Below are 25,465 nucleotides of genomic sequence, written 5' to 3'. Positions count from 1 at the left end.
TAGGCCTTGCGTGCACACCTGAGGAGGCAAACGCTGCTCCGGGGAGGAGAGCTGGAGGCAGCTGGTGGGGTTCCCGGGGGTGGGGACCGGTGTGAACGAGACCTGGAGAGACATGTGCATGGGAGCACGGCCAGTCCTCCCAAGAGATAGGAGCTTCCAGCCCCGTGGAGCTGAATGAATGCACTGGCCTGCCGGGAGGAGCCTCAGGCTCGTTTGGTCTGGGGCGGGAAGGACAAGGTGGAAACTCCCTTGTGCCCCTGCTGTCCACATCCCAGGCCTTCGCGGTTTAACCGGGTGGGGAGAGTGTGTACGTGTGATTCTTACACCTTCTCTTCTCGCACCCCCCTCGTCCCGGAAGAGAACCTGGTTATGCTTCTACAGAGAGGACCCTGTCTAAGGCCCCACGCGTGGGGAGTGGCCTGCTGAAACCTCAGGAATAGTGATGAGGTTAGACGGACGAGGTGTGCTTGTTATAAAATCTCCGTGTGGCAAACGTAACATTAGTCTAGTTTCTCTTTGGCATGGCTGCATGAATTCTCATAAACTCTGGTCCTTGGAGATATCAGAGAAGCGGAGGCCAGCACGCCCACACCACCAGGAAGGAGGCCCGTGAGGGGCCGCAGAGGGGCTGCTGAGCAGAGACTTTCACCTCCAGGCCCCGGCGCAGCAGCCTGCTGATTGTGTGACTTCAAGTAAAAGCAGTTTCTATTTGGTAACTGTTTGATTGCGCTGTAATTCATATACCATGTATTTCATGCATTTAAAGCAAACAATTCAGTGGGTTTTGGTGTCTTGGCAGAGTTGTGCAACCATCCACACGACCAATTCCAGAACATTTTCCTCATTCGGAGAGAAAGTGTGCACCCATCAGCAGTTGCTCTCCATTTTCCTCCAACACCCACTGGCTCTAGGCAACCTTCTGCTGTGTGCCTTTGCCTATGCTGGACATTGCATGGAAGCAGAATCATACAATATGTGGCCTTTTGGGTCTGCTTCTTTGACTAAGCACAGTGTTTTCAAGGTTTACCTGTGTTGTCGCCCATATCGGAATTTCATTGCTTTCTAAGGCTTAATAATATTCCATCAGATGGATATACCACACTTTGTGTGTTCGTTCTTCTGTAGGTGGACACCGGGGTTGTTTGCACTCTCTGGCTCTTACCGCTACTGCTGCTGTGAACACCCACATAGTTTTTGTTGAGGGTGTTTGTGCTTGCAGTTTTTGTGGACATCTATCTGGGAATGCAGTTGTGGGTCGGGTGGTAACTCTGTGTTTAATCTTTTGAGGAACTCCCAGACCGTTTTCCACAGCGGCTGCCCCGTTTCACATTCTGACCGGCCGCGTGTGAAGGGCCTGATTTCCCCACGCCTTCCGCAACATGCCCTCGTGTACCTTTTCAGTATACTCACCCCAGTAGGGATGATGTGCTCTCTCTTTGCGGTTTGGATTTGCATTTTCTCGATGGCTGAGCCAATCTTTTAACCTCTCTGAATGAATGTGTTTTCTTCTGAGTACATCTGGGATGATCATGAAGGATGTGTATTTTATTTGTCACATATTCTTCCAATAAACTTCGTTTTCTTGTTAGAGAGGGAGAACAGGGGAGGGGCAGAGAGGAAGAGAGGGAATCCATGCTCAGCGTGGAGCCTGGTGTGGGGCTTGATCCCACCACCCTGGGATTATGACCCGAGCCGAAATCAAGAGTCGGACGCTCTGCCGACTGAGCCACCCAGGTGCCCCTATTGTCAGATATTCAGCGTGTGTCGCTCGTCGTTCCTAAGTGCTCCGTACGTGTTAGCTCATTTAACCCTTGTGACAGCCTTTATGAATCAAGTACTGTTTTTACCTCCATGTAGTAGATGAGAAGAACTCAGGCGCAGAGAGCGTAAGTCACTTGCCTGAAATCACATTGCTGTGCCACCATTTGAAAAACGATCTCACCCAGTGCCTGGCATTTCTCGGCATGTTGGCAGCGGTTTCCTGGATGCACATGGTGAAATACACCAGGTGTGATCCTGCTTGGGCCACACGTCCATGGGGTTTGCTGTCCTGAGCCTCTGGCTGTATAAGTTGATGGTGAATTTCCAGAACTTATTTTCCCTTTCCTGATAGTTACTTCGGTGTCACCAGTAGAGATGTCCCATGAAGGATGGGCACAAGTTGTTTTCTGCCATTTGGGCAGTTGTATCTTTCATCCTTCCTTCCTGCTGAACAGTCCAAGGCTGCAGTCAGGTCTGGGTGGGAACCACTAAGGCAGAACTGCTTCTCCATCCTTCCTTTGTCCCCGTCACCTTCCTCCCCTGGCAGTTGGCAGAGTGTCACAGGGACAGAGGCCCAATTGTTTTCTTTCAGCTGTGTCTTCTCTGAGTTGCCCCCCCCACCCCGCCCCGAGGTCACCCCCTAGGGGCTCGGTGAGCAGGCCCTTGCTGGGCCAGCCAGTTTGCTCCAGGGAGCCGCCCCTCCATTCTGAATGTGAGCCCGCCCCTCCAGTCTTGCTTTCTGTCTTTCCCCCACCCCCCCACAAGAAAGAGAGTTGCTGCCCAGCAGCCTGGGCCACCAGCCCTGTTCTTAGGCCCCCATTCTGTTATTTCCCTGAGACAGTCTGTTCTAGGGCACTTAGTAAGGTTTTCTGTCTTGAAAGAAGCTTGTTCTCCTAGCTACTAGTTTGGGGAGTGGTTGGCATTGGGTGGTGCTGAGAGAGGCCTTGCTGCTTTCAAGTGCATCTTTGGGACAGTCCCAAATGTCCACCGCGTGTGCTTTGTTTTTTCCTCTATTTCCTCTTGTATCATGGTTTCCCCACTCTAGGGTTACATAAGCCTCACACAAAACACTAGAAACAGACCTCGGTTGTTCATCCTAGGTGGACATTAATCTCATTCAGCGTAACCTGAGATGGGCATCATTTTCCTCCAGTGTCGGGAAGCGCTGTCATCTGCCCCGTGCAGGGTCACCTGCCTGCGTGCCGGGAGAGAGCCGAGCCGGGGCGCGATGGTGCCGTAGGGCCGTTCTACCCGTAGGCTCCAGGCCAGCTCCCCAGTGAACTCTGTCCCGCTCCCCGGTCACCCATGTGCTGAGTCCATGGTCGCCCATCACTGTCTGTGGCAGATGTATTTTGGCAGGGTTGCCCTTGAGACTGCGTGGAACCCTCCCACCCCACGCTGCTCTTACTGGGGCAGGACTGCTCTGGCCCCCTGGGGCCCTCGTCTGCAAGGCCACATGGCAGACTGTGCCTCTGAGTCCCCTCCACGGAGGCAGAAGGGGGCGGGCCGGCTACTTGGTGGTGGCAGTTCTGTTGGAGGCCCTGGCACAGGAGAGGCAGTTTCTGACCTCTTCTTCCAGCCAGGGGGTATTCCTCTCGAAACCATGCAGCTCTTCAGAAAGGGGCAATGCTCTGTGACCTGGGCAGGGCCTGTTTCATACACTTCAGTCTTTTAAATGACAGTTCCTGCACCATTTAGGACATCTTCCACCCAAAGGGAGGCTTTTAAAAACCTTTTATTGATGTAAGCCATACATACAGAGAAGCATACGCATCACAAGGTACAGCTTGATGAATTTTCACAAACCAGGCACACACCTCTGTAGCCAGCACCGGGTTCAGGAAGTGCAGGTGGGTTGGGGGAACTCGTCCAGGGTAAATGTCTATGGGGTGCCATCCTGGGCCACTGTGTCCCATCAACCCTGCTGACACAGCAGAGACACTCAGTATTTATTAGTCTGTTGAATGGTTGATGAGTGAAAGGAAATTTGATTCCCACACTGTGGGTCTTTCCCAACAAGCCTGTGGTAGTTTCTGGGCATTTCTGCCTCTTGGCCCTTTGTAGTCAACTTGCAGAAGCGCCTCCGTCCAGGGGACTTGATGGTGGCAGGCGGCAACGAGAATGCACAGAGCCTGCTGTGAGAAAGCCTGTGGTCTTAAAAGAGTTGAAATGTGGTCCCGAGAGAGAGGCTGTTTCTCCAAGAACGCTCCTGGAGACCACTCTCCCAGGTACCCTGCCCACCCACAGGCCTCCCAGGGCCCAGACATGGCCCACCACAGGATTGTGTTGGTCCAGAGCTGTGTCCTTCTGAGTGCCTCAGTGCCTCTGACCAGTTGAAGGCTCTAGCCAGGCCATTTGGAGAGATTCAGGGTGGAGAGCTGGTTCAGGGGGAGGCAGGTCAGCCCCTGTCATGTGCAAGACCTCTGTCTATCTCAGAAACTAGGTTTTCATTAGGGTTGATGAGCATTGTGGGAAAAAGACCCCGTGTGTACATAACCCTATAACTGACCAATCTGTAAGTTTTCTCAACCTTGGAAGAACATGTTGGGAGTAGCCGGTTATAAAGGTGGCTCTTAAGACATCACCATATCACTGCAGAGCCCCAGGAGGTGGGAATTTCTGAGAGACTGGTTGGGAATTGTCAGTAGGAAAGAAACAAGAGAGAGCATAGCATCCACGATTGGGACTTCTTTGTCAAATGCGGGCCTTCCTATGATGCTTGCAGAGGATCTCAGGTCTTACTGAATCCTTTCACTGGGGTGGTGTCATCTTTGGAAGCAGAGAATAAGCTGAAAAGAAACTCGACATCGAGCCCCCTTCTCGGCGAAGGTTTGCATCTTCCACACGTTTCTTAGTTCTTTGCTCCTGCTTCTCCTGCCTTTTAACCAGAAGGGCATCAGGTTTTGATGTGTTCCAGGCTCCCTACCCCAAGAGGGAGGGTGCTGGTGCTTGTGGGTTTTTTCTGGCAATGAAGGAGAAGAACGGGGGTCTGGGAAGAAGAGGGTGTTCCTCCAGGTGGCTCTGCCTCCTCCCAGTGACAAGGGGATGCAGGCGGGACTGGGCCCTGTTCAGACCGCTTCTGCCTCCATGGGATTTGGGCACAGAGCCTGTCCTTAGAGGGATTTCAGGGAACTCAGTCCTGGGCCGGTTGCTTTCTCTAGACTTTAACAGGTGCACCCTGAGTCCACTGCTGTTGTTGCCAGTACATGCCTGAGTCTGACCACAGAACAGGCTTCCTCTGCCCTTTGTCCTGAGGCCTACGGGAAACCTGGAGTCTGGTGTCCCTGCAGGGGAAGGGAAGCGATGGAGGGCCATGGCTCCGCTCTGGTCTGTGTTCAGGTGGAGTCAATGCACAGACCCAGGCCCAGGTCATCCCTGAGGGTCTCTTGCCAGAGGCCTCTCGTGACCCCTCTCTTTTCCCCTTGTGTTCCCAAACCTGGACAGCTGGGGAAGCCCAGTGATTCCTGATATGTCGCAGGCTCAAGTTTCTGTCTCTAGCATGTTTGGGTTCTTTATATACATGTGCAAGTTTCTCCCCAAAGGGCCATTTGAAGTCCTTTGGGCTTCCAGTGCGTGTGGGTCTTGTTAAGCTGAGCCCTGCGATGGCCCCAGGGCTGTTGCTGCTGAGGCTGAGCCGCATGGGTGATGGGAAGGGGTGTGTACGCATACACCACTTGTGCACCCTGTGGTTCGGCGCGTCCCCGGTGTTGGCAGCAAGCTCCCTGCACACGCCGTGCTCCAGCCAGACGCTCGCACCAAGCAGAAGCCAAAGAACTGGACCCAGAGCTCAGGGCAGGGGGCTGTGGAGGCAGAAGTCTGCTTCCTGAATTGCTGGTTATTCGGGGTACCTCCTCCTGAGGCAAGGGCTTTCTTGGGCATTGCCCCCTGTCATCACATAGACATGCTGTAGCCCTGGTCACCCCCCCTCTCCCTCCGCCCTCCCCGTCACATCTCTTACAGGCGGTATGATTGCCTGGCATGGTCTCCATTTTCCCAAGGTTCTTACAGTGTCGCTGGAGGGGAAATGACCCTCTCCCTCCCACCCGTTCCCCTCAGGCTGCCCCGGGGGCTGCATTTTCTTTACTGTTGTGGCTGGCAGGGTTTTTGAGGCTGCTACCCCGAGCACTGGGTGCTGGGCACCTTATGAGACCTCTCCATTGGTATCTGCTCTCCCTTTGTACCCTCTCAGCCCCCACCTCCCCCCTCTTCCAGCAGGCTCTTTACAGCTGTGTTTTGTCTCTGCTCTCCCTCTCCATCTTTGCTTTCATCAGGTCCTCTTTGGCCCAGCCAAAAGCTGTGAGTGACTGAATCCAGCTGGATGGCCGCCTGGGACAGCCAGCCAGCCCCAGAGCTGAGCGCACTGCGACAGCAGAGAGCGGGGTCTCCCCTTGAGGCAGTTGTTCCCAACTTTGGGTGGACATTAGAAGGGCTAAGGGGCTTTTTGAATAATCCTGACGCCCAAGCCCCACCCCGGAAAATTTAAATCTGAGTCTCTGGGCCTGGAACCTCTATTTAAAAATCTTGCCAGCTGATTCCATTATTCAGCAGAAGTGGAGAACCATTGCTTTGAGCTCCAAAACCTTGTGCTTTAAGACTGTTTCCCTTCTTCCTAGGCTCTCTGGTGAGGCTCTGGTCCCCTAGAGCCTCTTCTCCCTGCCTCCAGACTGCAGTACTGGGCGTGAGTGGGAGGCTGCGGCAGACGGGGCTCGGTGGAGGTTACGGCTCCCAGTGGCTGCATCGCTTTCAGTCTTGCCGTGGCAAACAGCAGCCTGTGTTCCCTAGATCTACCTGGCAGGCCTTTGGGGAGGAAAGCAGTGACACCGTGTGGAACAGAGGCACCCCTTTCTCCCAAGCTAAGGCAGATTTGAAGGGTGGCAGCGGGGCCGAAGGCTGGGAGCTGGGATGTGGGAATCTCCATATAAGGCCACTGTTGCTGCAGCCAGCCTCCGCCTCCTTTCAGAGCGGCTCCCTCCCACCTGCCCTGCTGTGCTGGGAGACATCGACTCTGACAGGCCTGAGGGCAGCTTTGGCTGGCCAGGGGGTGCTTTTCACCTCCCACCCCTTTCCCTTTTGTGTGTTCTGTCTTTTCTCCAGTCTTCTCCTTTCCCTCCTTATCGAACACATCCTGGGAGAAAGGGCTCAGAACTCACACAGAAGGTCTAACATCTTCTAGATGGGTTCTAGGTTCATCTAGACCTGCCCTCCTCACTGCTGAGCTCTTGGGTATACGGGGAACTCTGGCAGGCTCTTCTTCCCTGGGAGTTCACTGGGAGAGATTCTAGGCAGTGGTGTAAAAAGGAGGTGTGTACCTCTGGAAGTGAATGGAATGTGTGAGACTGAAGGCAAGCGAGACAGCATGTGAGCACCTTGCTCTAGTTGATAAGGTTCTTTCCCTCGGGGTACTGGTTAAGAGTTCTGAAACACAACGCATGTGTCCCGGGATCCGGCAGTTAAGTAAAGGGACGGCAGACAGTGGGGCCACTGTTGGAGTGGGTGGTTACAGGCAAACAAGGGGAGAGGCTAGAGGGATCCACGTGGTGCTGGATTAGAGTCGAAGATATCAGCATATTTAGTTTAATAGGGATACAGAAGGAGAGACAGAGAGAGAGCTGGATGGATGTAGGTAGATGGACATAGATGGATTTATATGCACCTGTATTTCCTTGCCATCAGCTGAGAAGGCCGGGAGGCAGCAACACCCCAGTAGCAATGAGCACGCCTAGCCCCTGGGTCTTGGTGTCTAAGTCCATTCTAGCCGATTCTAGGACTAGGGTGGGAAATATCCAGGCTGAGATATTTGGTCCATTCTGAGGCCTTGTCATTGCAGACGGTAAGGAAGTACTTTGAGAGTGGACGTGTGCACATACTGGCGGGATATGTCAGAGAGACACAGGAGCCAACTGAAAAAGCCCTCCTCAGTGACTGAAGCTAGAAAAAAAATACAGAATTTGAGAAACAAAATACATAATGTAGGATTGGATTATAGCCTGAAGTGTAAAGTGAATATCCACAAGTTTATATAGGTAAATGAATGAATAAAGAAATAAACACATAAGGGAGAAGAAACAAAATCTCCCTGCAGAAGAATTCCAAATAACTTGTGTGGCGATTCCCACCACCCCCCCTCCCAACCCCCCCTGCCGAGGGAGGTGGAGCTAACTCCTCACTCCTTATTCGTGGGCTGCAGGTGGCGACTTCCCTCCTGAGACAGGGGAAATACTGACTTTAGAGTGCAGAGAACCGGCGAACACAGCCTCGGCCGGGTCTGCGAGGTCTGCATCAACAGCGATGAAGTCCTGTGCCCTTGATAGGACATGAAGAGAAGGGGGCTTTACCTCTGTAGATTCCCTCCCCCAAACCCCTAACCCCAATCTAACCATGAGAAAACGGTCAAATTCCAATTGAGAGATATTCTACAAAATACCTGGCCAGTCAGTGTTATCACGAATAAGGCAAGTCTGAGAAACTGTCACAGCCAAGAGGAGCCTCAGGTGACATGACAAGTAAATGTAATATGGGATCTTTCTGCCTGGAACAGAAAAGGTATGTTAAGAAAAAACTAAGGAAATCCAAATAAAGTGGGGACTTTATTTAATAATCATAGATCACTATCGAGTCATTAATTATAATAAATGTACCACACTAGTGTAAGGTATTAATAATAGGGTAAAATGGGTGAAGGGTATATGAGAACTCTATACTAGCTTCATAACTTTCTGTAAATCTAAATCTATCCTGAAATAAAAGTTTATTTAAAAAAATTTTGGCAGAGGGGGGCGCCTGGGTGGCTCAGTCATTTGAGTGTCCGACTTGGCTCAGGTCATGATCTCATAGTCCGTGAGGCCAAGCCTCACGTCAGGCTCTGGGCTGACAGCTCAGAGCCTGGAGCCTGCTTTGGATTCTGTGTCTCCCTGTCTCTCTGCCCTTCCCCGACTCATGCTCTGTGTCTCTCACTTACAAAAATGAATAAATGTTAAAAAAAAATTTTTTTTTAAATTTAAAAAATTAAATAAAAAAATTTTTTTAAGTACCATAGAAACTTAGAGAAAGAGGAAGTGTAGACTGGGAAACCAGGAAAGGCTGGCAAATGAGGTGCCAGTGGAGTTGCCCTTGAAGGAAGGGCGGACCCCACCCCCTGGCCAGGAAGCCCGGGCAGGTGTACAGCCCTGGACGAGCAGGGCTGGGATGGTAGGAGCCAAGTTGGAGACCAGGTGGGCTCGGGTCATGATCACAGCATCACCGGGGCTTTCCCCCCATCTCCCAGTGGCCCTGGGCACCCACCACCGTGACCTTTTGTCAAGGAGCTTCCGTTTCCTGCCTTGACGGCAGGAGGCCCAGTATGGTGGCGAGGAATTATGCTGGAGAATGAACCACAGTGGAGGCCCGGAGTCCCTCTCAGGACTAGCTGTGCTTTAGTAACAAGGTTCTTTCACAATCTTGTCTGGTTAGACCAAGGCAACAGGACTGAAATGGGGGAACTGAGGACTGACTCCTCCATCAGCGGTTCCCTCAGCACTTGGAGGGAGGGCTGGCAGCCTTCCTGCTTCCCCACGGGTCCCCTCCAGTCCCAAGCATGGTGTGAGGTCGGACCTGTGCCCCAGTCCCCTGCTGTTGGGCTTGCCCTCTACCTGTTCCCTGCACCTCACCCCTTCCTCCTGCTTCCTGCTCTGCTCAGACCCCTCTCCCCTGCCCCAAGCTCCTCCATCCCTGCTCCTGCTTCATTTTCCACTCTGGCCCTTCCACAACCTGATACTTCACTGACTTTACCTGCTGACTCTAGCCTGGAAGGTCAGCCTCATGAGGTCAGAGATTCTGTCGCTTTTGTTCAGTGCTGTGTTCCCAATGTCTAGAGAGCGTGCCTGGCACATAGTAGTAGGTGCTCCGTAGATACCTAAGTGGATGAACGCTGTTGGTAGTAGCTGCTTTGCTTTGCTAAGTGTTTGTTGTTTTTTTTTTTTTTTCTGTGCATCCACAGTGGAGATGATGCCAGCCTCAGATTTATGGGGACAAAATGTTCATTTATTGAAAGAGCCTTAGTAAATGCCCTTCTCCATCTCTAGCTGAATTCCGTCTCAGCACCTCCTGCCCCCTTCAGCCTAGCCCGTCCTGTGGGGACCTTGCTGGACAGGTCTGATCCTGGTACCACGAGAAGCCTTTAGGACATTTGACTCCTTTGTTCTTGGCATCCTCATACCCTGCTTCCCACAAGCTGTGTTCATACCTTCATTTTAGCGCCAGCCTCCGTGTGGCAGGTGCCATGTCTTACTCATCACTGTCCCCAGGGCCTGGTGTCCAGTGCCTCTCTGTTGAATTAATAACTTTTGGCAACAGTGGCCCTGTTCTGTATCCCTAGCCCCTCCTCAGTCAGCCCTCATTCTCTAGGTTAAGTTGCCCTGGCCCCTTCAGTCTACTCGTGTAAGACTCAATTTGGGACCCTTCTCTCCACCGCTTGTCACTCCTGTGAACCAGGTTCTTTCCGTTTATTTCTGGCCTTTGTTGAGCCCTGACTTGTATGAGCCCTGATCTCAAGCCACCTTCTCTCTGCTCCTTCCACTGGAGGAAGATGGCCTCCTTGGACTGGGGCTGGGGCTGCCTGGAGCGGCATCGTGGAGCAGGCGGGGATGGATTGGGGGGGGAGCAGGGGCGGACAGAGCTGCCGCTGGGGCTGGGCGGCAGGTGCCAAATCCCGCCCGGCCCCCATCCACGAGGGAGGAGCTGGGCGTTTCTTTCGGTGGCACCGGCACTAGCCTTTCTGTTCCCAGCTCACATGATTCTTCCCCCTGCCCCCCCCCCCTTGCCTCCTGGAGGCCTCTCGGTGACCCTGGGCTTCATGGGCCTGGGGTCAGTTCTGCCCATCTGCCTGTGTGCCCCTGGGTCACCTGACCCCTCAGGAGCCCGCTTCACTGCCTGCTGGGTACCTGATGTCTCAGGCTTTCACTCTAATGGACATGATCCTCTCCCAGAAGGAAGCTCTTTCTGTTGAGAAGTGACATAGGACTGTTGACCACAGACACATTGCTTCCATCTCCTTTGCATCTGATAGGAGAGCTGAGTTAAGTCCTTTTCTTGGTTGCCGCCCTCCTCAGCCTGCCTCGTCCCTCACACTCTGCCCCACCAGTGCTTCTGCTCTGTCCTCTACCCCTGGACATCCTCTTCCCTTTCCTGCCTCACCCCTGCCCCAGACAGACTGTCCTGTTAGCCAGCCCTTAGCAGTCTCCCAGAGGCCTTTCCAGCTCTGACAGTCTACACAGGCTACTGTCTCCCTGCCTCTATGGCTCCACTTGACTTCTTGTCCTGCCTGCCTGCCTCCCATTACTTGTGGCTTTAGCCTAGGAAGGTATACTTTCTATGAAGCAGGGAGATAGAAAAAAGGTAGCTGGAAATATAGGCGAAGCACAAAAAAAAAAGAAAGAAAAGAGAAAAATTAGTCCTTTAGTTTAGCACCTGCTCTAGCCCTGAGTCACTGAGGCCCAATCCTAAAAGTCATCCCCGTCTGCTCTTTTTTTCTTAGCCTCATACGCCTCGAATCCTTTCTGCTCTACCTTCAGCATAACCCGAATGCAGCCCCCCACAGCATCAGCATCGCAGTCTGGGCCACCGTTTCATCTGCCTGCCTCACTTGTCTGGGGTCAGAGTATTCTTGTGAGCTACAGCCAGGCCTCCTCTGCTGGCACACGTCCTTGGCAGGTCATGTCTTCCGGGCCAGGCTGGCCGTGGCCACCCTGGACCCCCTTCATTCCAGTCCTCCAGCAGGCCTGCCCACCAGCTTCCTCAGCCGGCCCGGCTCGTCCCTGCCCTGCCGCCTCAGCACTACTTTCTCCTTCACTCGTGGGGTCCACCCCCCAGGCGTTCCCTAGCCCTGTACTTGCTTTCCTTTCCTTCAGTCATTTATTTCACTGCTTTGTTTTCTTTTTATTTACGTTTATCACCATGAGAATGAAGTGAGCTTTACTAAGGTGGCCTGTTGACTTGTTCTCACCTCTCCCCTGCACCAACCAAGCACAGTGTGTGCCTGGCATAAAGTAGGTGCTCAGTAAATACCTGCTGTCTATTCCTAAACATTTGTCTAGCCAGTTCTAAGGTGATTACATGGACTTTTAGGCAGGGCCTTGAAGACTTCCTTCACTCTCAGTAGATGGGATTAAAAGTATAAAGTGGAGTTAGAGTCAGAGCCCCGAGAATTCAGGCGGGGGCCACAGGCCCACAGGTCCAGTTGTGAGTCAGACGGGTGGTAACGTACTTCCTCCAGGAGTCTTCCACGTCAGCCTCCAAAAACTGTAGGGACTATGGGACATACCAGGAGAAGAGGCCGAGACAAGGAACATTTTCGCAGGCAGGTAGGCAACAGAACTGGGGAGGGGGAGGGGGCTTAGGTGCCAGGTGGAAACCGAGAAAGGCAAAACTATAAAGGCAGGATTTAGTGGTTCCGTTGTGGGGGGAGGAGACTGATTTACTTCAAGGTCTGGAGCTAGGGAAGTAAGCTTGGGGCTCTGGGGCGAACTTGGCCAGTGTGCTAAACCTTACTAATCGTGTTGAAGTCAAAAGGCTCATTCCTGTAATGGATGCTCATTCGTACATAGTTTGTACCTGAGGTCACCACACCTATCAGAAAGATAGTTCTTATGTTGTCCAGGTCCAGCTGTGCTCTGAAGTATCAGTGCCCTAGAGGAGAGTGTTGATCCCCAGCAGGATTCTGGGGTCCATCCTTTGGGGGGAGAGGCGCTGCTCCTGTCCTCGAGGTGAGGATTGGAAATGGGGAGAGGGAGGAATAGGAAGGTGGAGGGTGGGAGGGTTGAGATTCGTGCCCACTGCTGCGTCTGTTCCGTACCCGCTGGGGAGACCTCACGCAAGGCTGCTGTAACTGGGCTACAGTTGGCCAGACTCTGCCTGTAGACAAGGAGCGTGTTGGCTGAAATGGCACATTTCTTTCTACCCATTGCCCAGTTTCTGTTTCTACTGTTCATGTTGCGGTTATTCCCAATATGGGAATCCAACTTGGCCTGGATGTGTGTGCGCATGCATGTGTGTGTCTTCAGATATGCATAACACAAAATTTACCATCTTAGCTGTTTTCAGTGTGCAATTCAGTGGCGTTAAGTACATTCATGCTGTTGTGCAACCATCAGGGTCCTCCATCCCCAGAACTTCTTTATCTTCCCAACTGAACCCCTAGGAGTTAAACACTAATATTTGTCCTTTTGTGTCTGGTATATTTCACTTAATGTAATGTTTTTAAGATTAAACATGCATGTTATAGCATGTATCAAAATTTCATTCCTTCCTGTGGCTGGATAATATTCCTGTGGGGGGAGGGGGCACATTTTGTTTATCGTTCATCCATCAGTGGACACTTGGGTTGTTTCTCCCTTTTTGCTGTTGTGACTAATGCTGAAATGAACATGGGCATACAAATATCTGTTCGAATCCCTGCTTTCGGTTCTTTTGGGGATATATCTAGAAGTGGAATTGCTGGATGATAGGGTAATTCTGTGTTTAATTTTTTCAGGAACTGCCAAACTGTTGCCCACAGTGGCTGTACCATTTTATCTTTCCACTAGCAATGCACAAAGGTTTCAATTTCTCCTTATCCTTGCCAACACTTGTTGTTTTCAGGTTTTTTGTTTTTTTCTTTTTCTCTTTTCTTTTCTTTCCTTTGTTTTCTTTTCTTTTGTATTAAAGCCATCGTGGTAGGTATGAGGTGGTATCTCATTGTGGTTTTAATTTGCATTTCCTTAATAACTGATGTTGGGCACCTTTTCATGTGTTGATTGGCCATTTTTCTATCTTTTTTGAAGAAATATCTATCTAAATTTTTAGCTCATATGTTTTTTTTTTTGCTGTTGAGTTGTAGTTCTTTATATATTCTTCATGTTGATCCTTTATCAGATGTGTGATTTGTAAATATTTTTTTCCATTCTGTGGGTTGTCCATTCTTGTGACAGTGTCCTTCAACATACAAAAGTTTTCAATTCTGATGAAGTCTCGTTTCTTCTATCTCTAATGCCTGTACTTTTGGTGTTCTATCCAAATCCTTGTCAAATCCAGTGTTCGAAGCTGTTTGCCTCAGTCTTCTAAGATTTGTATATTTTTGCTCTTACATTTAGGTCTTCGATTCAGCATGAGTTAATTGTCATATACGGTATAGTGGGCACTTGGTTCTTGTGGAGTCCTGCTCTCATCCTGGTTGGGTGAGTGAGGAGGATAAAAGGTCTTCCCTTGCCTGCCTTGCCCTTCCCCGTCTTCCCTTGCCCCCGGTCTTAGGAGCAAGGTGAGCCTTGGCTGGGCAGCGATGGCTTCCCAAGGAGAGCTGAGGGCCCTTGGCTGCTTGGTGGGAGCCTAGCCGTCTTTGCTGCCCAGCCAGCGGCCCAAGCCAGCAGGCCAGTCTGGCACAGCAGGTGTGAGAAGGAACTTCCTGGCATTGGCAGCAAGTGAAAAAGGTCCTTGTTGTATTCTTTTCTCCCTTAAAAAAAGAAGTTTAGCCAACCCTAACAATGCTCCACAAAGGCAGTGAGTTTGGCTGGTTGACAGAGCCCTTAGTGGGTCATTTCCACAGCACCCCACCGACTCCCTGCATGTACTGTACTGGGCTGGGCAGCCCCTCTCTTCCTGCAGCTCCCAGGCTACAGCCCCGATGTGGCCACGGCACTGGACACAGCTCTCGTTGCCGCTTGGGATTAGCCAGTGTTCCCCCATTTGTGGGTCCCTTTCTGCTGAATCTGTGGAAGCCCTGAATGCCTCAGAAAGCCCATCCTGCCCCTGGTTGAGGCCAGAGCCAAATCTTGAAGGGAACCTCCCAGGGACAGGAGCATCATCATCTCTGGCAGGAGCTCAGAGCTGCTGCGTGTTCCGCGCAGACGCCTGTTGTCGGAGCCTGATAGGCTGCAAGTTAGCTCTTTGGGGGTGGTTGGCTCTAGCTGCTGCAGTAGAGGTAATGTGTTGAGGTGGGTTAGGAATTGGAAAGCCGGGCTCTAGTCCTTGTGTCCGTCTGGGCCGTGGCTTCCACGTCTGAGACGCGTGACAGAGGGAGGGGCATCAGGCGCCTTCCAGGCCTAGGTTGGAGGCAGCAGGCTGTGAGTGTTCTTCCTGCAGGGGCCTGAGTGGAGCAGCGTGGGCCTCTGAAAGGGCTGCCACATGCCGATTATTTCTGTACCTGTGCAATGTCTTGTTTTGTTTGACTTGTAAGTATATAGGTCATTGCCTTTTAGTGTGGTAACAAGATTGTACAATCATCTAATTTTAGAACATCCCCCCCCCCCCCCCCCCCCCCCGGCAAAGAAACCCTGTACCCCTTATCTGTCATCCCCTAAACTTCCCCCAGGCCTTGGCAACCTTGATCTACCTTCTGTCTCTATCAATTTACGGGCTCTGGCCATTTCCTACAAATGGGATTAATGCAGTATGGCCACACCCACCTCTTGCGTTTCATCTTTATCATCTGCTGGCCCCAGGGGTGGTGGCTGCACACCGTGGTCCTCTGGTGGTCGGGCCGTTTCTGGGCCCTGCTCCTCCTTCAGGCTCCTGCACTTCATGGCCCTCAGATGGCAGAGGACTTGTTACCTTTGCACATGGAGCATCCGGCTACCCACTTAGCAAAAATGAGATTGGGCAAGGTTGGGTGTTCCTATTTTATAAATAATACACATTCAAGGGCACCTAGATGGCTCAGTCGGTTGAACATCTTGCCTCTTGATTTAGGCTATCATGATCTCAGGGGCATGGGGTGGAGCCTGCTTAGGATTCTGTCTCTCTCTCTCTCTCTCTCTCTCAAATAAAATAACCAATAAAATAATACATATTTATAAGTAGAATGTTGTGGTACGTATGTTACAGAATATTTATAAATAAAGCATAGTATTTATACAACGAATCTGCAACGTAAACTTAGAGGGGTCGGTTTTTTTTCCCATATATCATTCAAAAATAAGTGCTGAAGCTCATTTGGAATGGTGCCAATGTAGGCATATAGAGGAAAATCAAATTAATTTTATTGAGGACCTCACCATCTATTGTGGAAAAGAGATGGGCAGACCTGAAAGTGGACTCAGGGCTACATGCAGGGCTCTTTCCTTCGGAGGGGAGGTGAGGGATGTGAGGCAGGCATCTCTGGCAGAAGATGGCTATAAAGGAGGCCAGCCTATTCACCAGTGGGTCACCTAGGCCTGTGAGCTTGGGCAGGACGTGAGGACGGGGCTCCTGAGGGCCTCAAACACGGGGCAGAGAGCTTGGGCTCGAAGCTACGGGAGCAGTTAAGACAGAAAATGCCCTGGCCACATTTGTGCTCATGAAAGGTCATTCTTGGACCAGTACTGGTGACCATGGGGAGACCAGCAGAGTCGAGGCCACCCTAGGCCTGGGTCCTAACTGTGGAACAGTGCTGAGGAGCTGAGTGCCGTGCCTGAGAGAATAGAAACCACAGACCTTCCCGCTGGATGCCAGCTGCTTCTGCGTGCCTCCCACAGAACACATCCCAGAGGCTCCCAGCTCCCTGGCTCGACTGGGATCAGTGAGCAGTGGGATGACTCCGGGGCGGGCAGTGAGAAAGAGATGGGTGTGACACTCACGTGTGGGCCTGCCTGCGCCTGGGAGCTGGCGGGGGAGGAGGGCTAGGCCACAGTGCAGGTGAAGTGTCTGGTGCTCCAAAGAAGGGCAGACACCCGGCCGCATTGGAGTGTGATGGGGAAACCAGACTCTGATCTTTCCCGGGGCCTTGACGTAGCGCCTGGGAGACACAGACAATGAAAGTAAACTGCTCTGCTGCCCTTGGATAAACCCCTTAGTTTGGCCCATCATTTTCAAGAGCCTGTTTTTGGCCATCTTAGGACCAGTCACTGGCCTCCGGTGTGGGCTTGGAGGCCTGGCGTTTCCTCCCTTCTCAGGGAGAGGGCGGCCCATGGCCCCTCCAGTCCAGCCAGGCCCATTCTCTTCACCCTGCTGGCCTCTTCTCTGTCCCTGGGTAGGAGACAGATGTGTCCGGTGCTTTCCTCTCTTTTCCGTGGGGCAAGCAGTCAGAAAATGTATTGAATAAATGGTCTTTTCTCCACCATCCCCTTGCTTGGTGGGGAGTGTGTGTGTGTGTGTGCACGTGCACGCGCGCGCGCGCGCGCGCGTGCTGGGAAACAGCAAGGGCGGCAGCCTGGGTCATGTGCCAGCCCTGAGCCCTCACTTCCTGTGAACAACTCTGTGAGGTAAGGGATTTCTTTTATTGTGGTAGAATATACACAACACAAAAATGTACTGTTTTAACCACTTCAAAGTGTACAATTCAGTGGCATTTAGTACATTTATAATGTTGTGCAACCATCACCACTGTCTAGTTTCAGAACTTTTCTCATCACTCCAAACGGAAATCTCCTACCCATTAAGCAGTCACTCGTCATTCCCCACTCCCCCACTCATCCCCTAGCAACCATTAATCTGCTTTCTGTCTCTATAAATTTGCCTGTTCTGGATATTTCATCTAAGCTGAATTATACAGTATGTGTCCTTTTGTCTCTGGCTTCTCTTCTTTCACTTAGCTAATGTTTTCAGGGCTCAGCTCATCTGTGTTGAAGCACGTGTCAGTATTTCATTCTTCTTGGGGTTGAACACCATTCTGTTGTATGACTAGAATTGATGGACGTTTAGGCAGTTTCCACCTTTGGGCATTTGTGAATAGTGGTGCTGTGAACATTTGTGTACAGGTTTTGTTTGAACACCTCTTTTCAGTTCTTTGGAGTATAAACCTAGGAGTGGAATTGCTGGGTCATGTGGCAACTCCATGTTTAACTTTTTGAGGAACCTCCAGAATATTGTCCACAGTAGCTGCTTCATTTTACATTTGAAGTAAGGGATATCGCTACTCCTGTTTTACACTTGTGGAAACTGAGGCTTAAAGTCGGCAGCTTGCCCAAGGTGACTTATGTGGTGAGCGGCAGATGTAAGACTCTGTACCAGAGGTGGTGCACTTCTTGGCTCGTTGGGTTCTAGAAACGTAAAGCCCAGAGGCTACATTAGGTCTCTGAGCCTTTGTGGGGAATAAGGGGCTAGAGGCTCAGTCATCTGGCTCCTCCTCTCCTGGGGTGCTGGGCACACAGGTGACAGGCTCCCACACCACAGCCCCCAGCCTGGTTGGCCCGGCCTCCTCCTGTAGGCAGAGTTGCAGCAGTCAGGTTTCATGTTGGAGTCCCTGAAGGGCAGAGGGGGTGCAGAAGGGGGCTCTCCCTCCAGAGGAGCCACGTGAGGCCACGGAAACAGACCTGGCACCTGAAGACTTGTGGCGAGACCGCGGGTGTGAAGGACGGTTGTGAGCCACCCCACAGACCAGGAGGACTGTGGAATACATGGGAGGATGCTTGGGCGGGGGACTTTGCTGGCTTCTTGCCAGGCAAGGAACAGGAGGAAAGGAGTTCTGTGTGGAGGGCACCTGCTGGGGCCCTTGGCCGAGGTTGGTGGAAGGCACTTGCTTCTCTGAGCTCTCAGAGGGGTGAGGGGGCGGCTTTTGCTCACTCCAATCCTGGGTGGATTCATGGGTATGTCTTAAGACCCCTTTTCCATGGGTCTTGCCAGTTTCCTTTGAGAACTTGGACTTTGAGGATATTCGTGTAAAGAGAGCTGCTCACTAGGGAGAACTGTGGCCTTGGAGAGAGTCAGGTGCTGAGAGTCTGGTGACCCAGTCTGCACCTGGATGGCATTTGGTGTCCCACCTCTTGAAGGAGGGACTCATGATTCGTTAGACTCAGGACTCTGAGCAGCTTGGCAGTAGCAGGAAGAGCCAAGGGACAGTCTCTGTGATCCTGACCAGCGCGTGTTCCTCTCAGGGAGCGGGGTTCCAGGGCTGCCTGAGATGGGGAGCAGTACTCAGCAGAGCTCCCCAAGGGCCACCTTCCTTGCAGAGGAAATTCAGATCTAACCTCCTTAATCCCAAAGAAAGGATGTGCTCTCTCCTTGTACCTGGCTCTAGTGGCCTGACCATGCCTCCAGTGTGGCCGCCAGGGAGGCCTCCGTACGGGAGCTTGTGGGAGCCGTTATGGTCACCTCTGGGGAGGGTGGAGGAGGCCATGCTCCCGCGAGGGCTCTCTCTGCTCCTGCCTGCTGACAGGTTCTGCAGTTAGCGCGGGCCACCCTTGCTCTGGGTGACCCCAGGCCCCTTTCCCGCTCTGAGCCCCAGCCTGGGCATCTGTGTGTCAAGCCTGTCAGAGCGCCTTCCTCCTGTGGCTGTCATCAGAGTGAACCTGTAACTACTTATTCAGAGCCTGCCCAACCCCGGAAGACAATATTATTCTTGCCGCGGCGGCTCCTACTGAAAGGTAGAGTCTTCTTGTCCTTCCTGGACCATATTCTGCCCCTGCTTCTGGCAGCCTGGAGACGTGCTGGCTGACCACTGTCACCACCGGGTAGCACTGCTTTTCCTACTCCTCAAGTGGGTCGTGGGGAGTGTGAGAGAACATAATACAGAACACAGTGCACGCGGTGCAAGTATTGCCCTGTAATTTTTCATTCCGTGTGTGTGTGTGCCCGTGCAGCTGTTCATCCCAAAGTGAAATGCGCTCTTCTCTGTCAGTCATGAGCAGATTAGCTTGAAACACGCGAACTGTCGCACGACCTGCAGTTGACTGGGTTAAGATTTTGTGAGCACTACTTTGCCCTGGGGGAAAGCCTTTGTCTCTGTTTTCCCATCTGAATGGGGGAGGGGGTGTAAATTGGACTGGTCCCGGTCCATCCAAGTCTTGCCTGGCCGCTGGTTCTGTAAGCACAGCTGCCTGGAGGGAAGGACCCCCACGGATAGCTCTAGCTGGCCTCTCCTTGTACATCTGTGCTACTTTCCTCTTCTTTCCCTCTGGCTCTTAGAAACTTCCCAAACTTCGAGATCCAACAAGAAGTGGAGGAGGCCTGTTTTCCCCAAAGTGCCTGGGATGGGTGGGGGTGGAGGGTCTCCAGGTGGTAAGGCTGCTGTGGCAGCATCTTCCAAAGCAAACCCCTGGCAGGCGCCCGGCTGCAGTGGGGAGAGGTTCCCTTGGCCTTTTGTGGGCCAGGGGGCAAATGACAGAAGGGCTGGGTTCTCAGCAGGGTGTGCTCACATCCCTGGAGAGAGGCCCTGCTCTTAGCCGTCCCGCTTGGTCACTTTATGCTTCCGTGGTCTTCGGCCTTGGGATTAGTTGACACTGATGCAGCCCTACCATCCAGGCTGATGTGTGTGGAGGCCAGAAGAGGACCGGAAGCCCCCAGGTGGCCGGAGAGCATCTGGTGACTTTGCCGGCTGAGGACCTACCCATAACTTGGCAACAGAGCAGAGTTGGGTGGCCTGCAGACAGCCACCTCTTTTTTGAAATTGAGCAAAACTAGGTGTCACTCGGCCTCGTCGGAGGCCTGGATTCCTAACCTCTGGAGGTACAGACTGAGGGCAGGGAGCTTGTCAGATGGAGCTGAGCTCTGCCGACAGTGTTGGGGTGAGGGGTTCCCTCTGGCTGGATGTGGATTTTAGCCTGGATATCTGCCCTCGCTTTCTAAGCACGAGGCCTGGTCTGGCCGGGAGTTGGATTGTCAAGGGTCTTCTCTCTCCTCAGCTCTGACAATGCAGAAGGGTGTGGCCACACCTGTGCCTGGGGGCTCTCTGGAGACCCTTGGTTGACCCGGTCCACGGTTTGAGGGCAGACTAGTGAAGGAGCACATGGGGGTGGCGGTATTGGCAGCCGGGGCGGGGGGCGGGGGGGGGGGGGCGGCTGCGGGAGTATCGGTAAGAGGACGTGCTGGCCCCGCGCCCGGCAAGCGGTGATCGCCCGGGAGAGTGAGCACCTTCACAGCCGGTGGCCCCAGTGCTGGTGAGGCTTCTCCCCAGTGGCACTGTGCAGACTCAGGAGGAGCTGTTGACTCTGCTCCCTTTTTCCACATGTCCAATAGGATTAGACAGTGCCTGCCTCATAAGTAATATTTAAGGAGGCGTGGAAGAGGTCGTACTTACGATAAGACCCTGACACACAGATAGTAAATAAACATTCGTTTCCTTTGGCCATAGCGTGTTATGTCTTTGCTTTTTATTGACGCTTCTGAAAGCTTGCCTGGAAGGAGGTAGAGACCGCATTTTGCACACACACAAAACTGAGGCACAAAGAGGTTGTAGGAAGTCTTAGGGTACGACTGGTGACGAGGTCCCACGACCGCATTCAGCTGCAGGGCTGGCTGGGAAATCTTGCTGGTGGCCGGTGGCCACGTGTCCAGCAAACACAACTACTGTGCAAGAGGGGACGGTGAGCAGTTTCGTGCCCCTGAACCCTGGCACAGTAGTCTCTAAAGATAAGCCCACTAGGTGGCATAGTGAGAGGAAAGTATTAGAATTTCTGTTGGTGTGTTTTAACTTCCCTGTGTGTGTTACGTACGTGTCATAGTTTATAAGCTGTTGGCACAATAGCACAGATAGATAACTTACGTCGTGCTTCCATGTGCCACAGGCGGGCATACATTGGCACCTTGTGACGCCCACGAGTCCAAGTTGGGGTGGACATCGAGGACAAAGGAGGAAACGTGACCTTGGGAAAGCCCCTCTGCTGTCCCCTCTCCCCTCTGTGGCCCTGCTCAGGGCCCTGATCCTCACAGCAGTCCACAGCATCAGTGTCCTTGTTTCAGGCACAAGGACCCACCTCAGAGGATCCGTGAGCCTTGTCGGTGGCAAGGGGGAACATGTGCTTCAGCGTGCGGGATGCTGAGCTAAAAGAGAAGAAGTCACCACCCTTAGTTTGCCCAAAGGGGGTTCAGATGGGGCAGTGGCATGATGCCAGAGCAGACCTGGGATTAGAAATTCTGAAGAGTGGAGGTGCTGGAACTGGACTGAGGAGGTTGGGAAGCCTAGGAGGACCATGTGGCCCCACCCTGGGTTGGAAGGTGCGTTCTTGTGGCCGTGGGAGCACTACTCATTGGGGGTGGGGGCAGGCACTAGACGCCTGTGGGCCTCCCCAGCCAGAAGACAGATGGCGGGGCGGGGGGGGGGGGGGTGTCCCAGGCTACCAGTCTTGCTCCCTGCTCCTGAAGAAACCCCCTGCTTGGTTGCAGGATAAGCCACTAAGCTCCCTTTTCCAGCTCAAAGACTCTCCAGAAGGGCCCAGGAGAGATGCTACAAGTCTGCTTCACTGAAGGACCACACTAGGCTTAGTATGGGTGTGCCCCCTCTCAGAAGTGGGACTCTGCCCCCTCTCTATCCACACCTGAAGTCAGAGGCCAGCTCACAGCTGGCTCTCCTGCCCTGCCGCGCACATTCTGAGCTGAGCCTAAGGAAGGGCGTGCTGAGCCTAGAGGCTCCATGAGGAAAGGCTTCTTGGAGCTGGAAAGCATACTCCTTCCCCCTCCTGTGGACCAGAAAGCTGGCAGCCATATTGGGTGAGGTCGGGAGCTCTTGCCCTTGGCATGGTGACAGCCACGGCACCTTGTTTCCCTCCCCAAAGCATCTTCCTGTTTGGGGGAAAGGTGAAGGGCCACAGGACGCAGGGGTAACAGATCCTCTTTAGGAAGGTCTTCTCTGCTGACCCTCACCCCAGTAGGAATCTAAAGCCTTCTTTGCTTGCGTTCTGTCCCGAATCTCAGGGTCTAACAGTGTCAGAAAAGGAAAAAAAAAGTTTATTTGTTCCGGAGCTGGCCAGGCAGCCTTGTAGCAAATCCTCGTGGGTGCTTTCTGGGAGGTGACGGTGGGTCATCTGCCCCGAGTGGGCTTGGCCTACCTTTAAAGCATTTATGATGTGTGTGGCTCCAGCCTGCCAGCCCCACAGCCTGCCTTCCAGGATGTGGCTTCTCTCTGGCCCCCTCCTTGCCTCTAAAAATAACCTTGCTATTTTAGAACCACCTCCTCTGGAGCCTTTTCTCACTGCTCTCTTGGATCAGTAACCCCTGTGAGACCTGGCTCTTGGCTGCCTCTGTCCCCTCAGCTGTCCTCCCAGAGCTGTCCCCTTCCTGTTTCTCCCCCTTCCCCCAGTACCAGCTGGGATATTGTTCTCCAGCTAGGAAGGAATGTCCAGCTGGCTGTCCTCCGAGAAGAACAGACCCGTCACCTCTCCTCCCCGGGGATGGGTAGGGAGGAAGCGGAGCCAGGAGGGTGGCGGCGAGGCAGAGCACCACCCCGTGTGTCTGTTGTATTTGGGGACTCACACAGGCGTGAGAGGTTCAGGTGCCTGTCGAAGTGACAAGGGTTGAGAGGGCCGGGGGCTACAAGGACAGTCCATGCTGCCCTACTCTGACCCATGAGTGCTGGCTCCTGAGTGACTCCCCGCCCCATCTTCTTACAGCCCACAACCCTGCCTCAGGGCACCATCAACATGAACCAATGCACAGATGTGGTGGATGGGGAGGCCCGGACAGGCCAGAAGTTCTCCCTGTGCATCCTGACCCCTGAGAAGGAGCATTTCATCCGGGCAGAGACCAAGGAGATCATCAGCGGGTGAGTCTGCCCCACACGTTTCGGGAGGAGGCGCTCCTTATCCACCAGCGGGTTCTCGGACCGGTTCCCTTTGGCACAAATCGGGCAATATCGCCGTCCGTTTCTTCATCAAATGTGTCGCCGCTTCTGAGTCCCCTCTTTCTCTTCACAGCGCTACTGTGTGCCTGGTCACCACGCCAGAAACTGGCCTCCCCCTCCACCCGCCTTTGCGTCATCCGCATGTCCACATACCCACCAAGGCTGTCTCCTCATGTCCTGTGTGCTCGGGCGCCTCCCTCTGCTGGCACTGCCCGGTTCCAGGGCTACCTCGTCTCCTTTAGGCCTCTCGCTGGTCTCCCCGCCTCCGCTCCCACACCTCCCCAACCTGGTGTCACTCAACCGTGAGGGGCTCAGTCCCAGAGCTCGTCTGACCTTGCCGAAAACGCCATCGCTTGGGGAACGAGTCCAGGTTCCTTGGCTGGCCCTGGAGGGGGGGGACCCTTCACAGCCCTCCAGCCTCACCTCCACCACCCTCATGTCCCCGCACGGAGCTGCTTGTCACCACATATGCCTCTGCTGCCCACTGGCTCGTGCCTTCAGTGGGGAATGATCCCTCAATCCCTCAGACTGGTAGAGTCAGCCAGAGCGTGCACTCTTCCAGGAAGCCTTCCCCCTTGAGGCACCTGGCGCCATCGGCTGGCCCTTACAAAAGATGCAGATTGTCTGCGTGCACACGTGGCTTCCTTAGGCAGCAGCAGGTCCTTGAGGGAGGAGGCTGCGTCTCGCTCGCGGTCACCCCAGTGCTGCTGCGTACACTGCCTTCTTTGTCCAGGTGGAAGGAAAGAAAGTCTCTGAGTGACACCACTGCCCTGACCGTGCCGTGCGCAGAGGCTTAGGGGGAGTCCTGGAAGCGGGAGGGGGGCCCAGGTTTGAGGCCGACGGTCCGGGGGGGCAGAGCTCCGTGCTCCTAAGCCCACGCGGCGAGTCCCTGATCCCAGGGCATCGCTTGCCAGCTCTGTGCCACCTCACCACCCAGCGTGTGCATAGTGAGCAGGCTCCACCAGCCCGGCCGGGAGCTTGGGCACTGGATCTTGGAAAATCCCGTTGGTCCTTTAAGACCTAAGAAAGCTTTGAGAGAAAGTAAACCTGAGGGGTGAGGGGTACTGGGCTGATTATTGCAGCACAGAGTAGAGGGAAATTGAGCGTGAAGCCTTTTGGTTTCAATAAGTAAAAAGACTGAGCACTGGCCTGGGCTTCATTATCCTTCAGGATCTCAGGCTAAGGCTGCTGTATGAGGAAGTGAGGATACTGGTCAGAAGGTCCCCAGTTCTTGCCGAGTTCAAAAGTTCAAGTCCAGGGGCGCCTGGGTGGCTCAGTCGGTTAAGCATCCGACTTCAGGTCATGATCTCACGGTCTGTGAGTTCGAGCTCCGCGTCAGGCTCTGTGCTGACAGCTCAGAGCCTGGAGTCTGCTCTGGATTCTGTGTCTCCCTCTCTCTCTGCCCCTCCCCTGCTCATGCTCTGTCTCTCTCTGTCTCAAAAATAAATAAAAACATTAAAAAAAAAAAAAAAAAAAGTTCAAGTCCACACTGTGATAAGGAGGAGCAGAGGGCCAGAGCTGCACTGCAGGGTGACCAGGTGACCCTATGCTGGGGGGTGCCAGTTCACCCTGAGCCCTTTTCCCTTGGAGAGAGGCAGGTTTGCATTTCTGACTCCTGGGGGCAAACAGGAGGACCACTTTGCCTCTGCCTCTCCCTGGCCTTAATTCTAGAACCATGTGGTTTAAGAGTGTAGAGAGCGTGGAGCGCCTGGCTAGCTCAGTCAGAGGAGCATGCGACTCGTGATCTCGGGGTCATGGGTTCGAGCTTAACTTAAAAAAAACTAAAAAAAAAAAAAAAGAGTAGAGAGGTCTTTTACAAAGAGATCCCTCATCCTACAGTTGGGAGACTAAAGTTTTAGAAACGAGAGGACCCTGACCAAGGGCCACCCTCCAGGCCTGAGTGACAGCACAGAACCACTTGCACTTCCTGGCTCACACTTGCTGCTGCGGCCTGTCTGACAGAAACACTGAGGCCGGGGCTCCACTGCCCAGCTGGATTCCCAGGGGGAGATCTAGCCTTGGGAGCTAGGTCCTGTGGAGGCTTCTGGTTAGCAGGTGGGATGGGAAAGGGGTGTCCAGGGTCCCCAGGACAGGCTGGATCATGTGTGACTGGGGGACCAGGTCAGGGATATAGCGATGTGCCACATGGCATTAGGAAACTGGCATCTGATCGCGCCTCTGGCAGGTGGCCTGAATCCTACCATTAGGCACTTGCCACAGGCCAGGGGA

At 53.2% G+C, this 25,465-nt stretch overlaps 1 protein-coding gene across 7 annotated transcripts in view; it reads left to right on the top strand.

Annotated features, from left to right (window-relative positions):
• The window catches only part of MPRIP (myosin phosphatase Rho interacting protein), a 155,324-nt gene that overhangs the window by 61,506 nt on the left and 68,353 nt on the right, over positions 1-25,465 (top strand). For all 7 annotated transcript variants that reach the window (XM_058703131.1, XM_058703133.1, XM_058703134.1 and 4 more), the window contains exon 4: positions 23,007-23,158. In XM_058703131.1, the coding sequence (XP_058559114.1) occupies positions 23,007-23,158 (152 nt within the window). The remainder of the gene's footprint in view (positions 1-23,006; positions 23,159-25,465) is intronic.

The sequence above is a fragment of the Neofelis nebulosa genome, chromosome 16 (assembly GCF_028018385.1).
Source record: "Neofelis nebulosa isolate mNeoNeb1 chromosome 16, mNeoNeb1.pri, whole genome shotgun sequence".
Lineage (NCBI taxonomy): Eukaryota > Metazoa > Chordata > Mammalia > Carnivora > Felidae > Neofelis > Neofelis nebulosa.
This window is presented reverse-complemented; position numbering and strand designations above follow the sequence as displayed.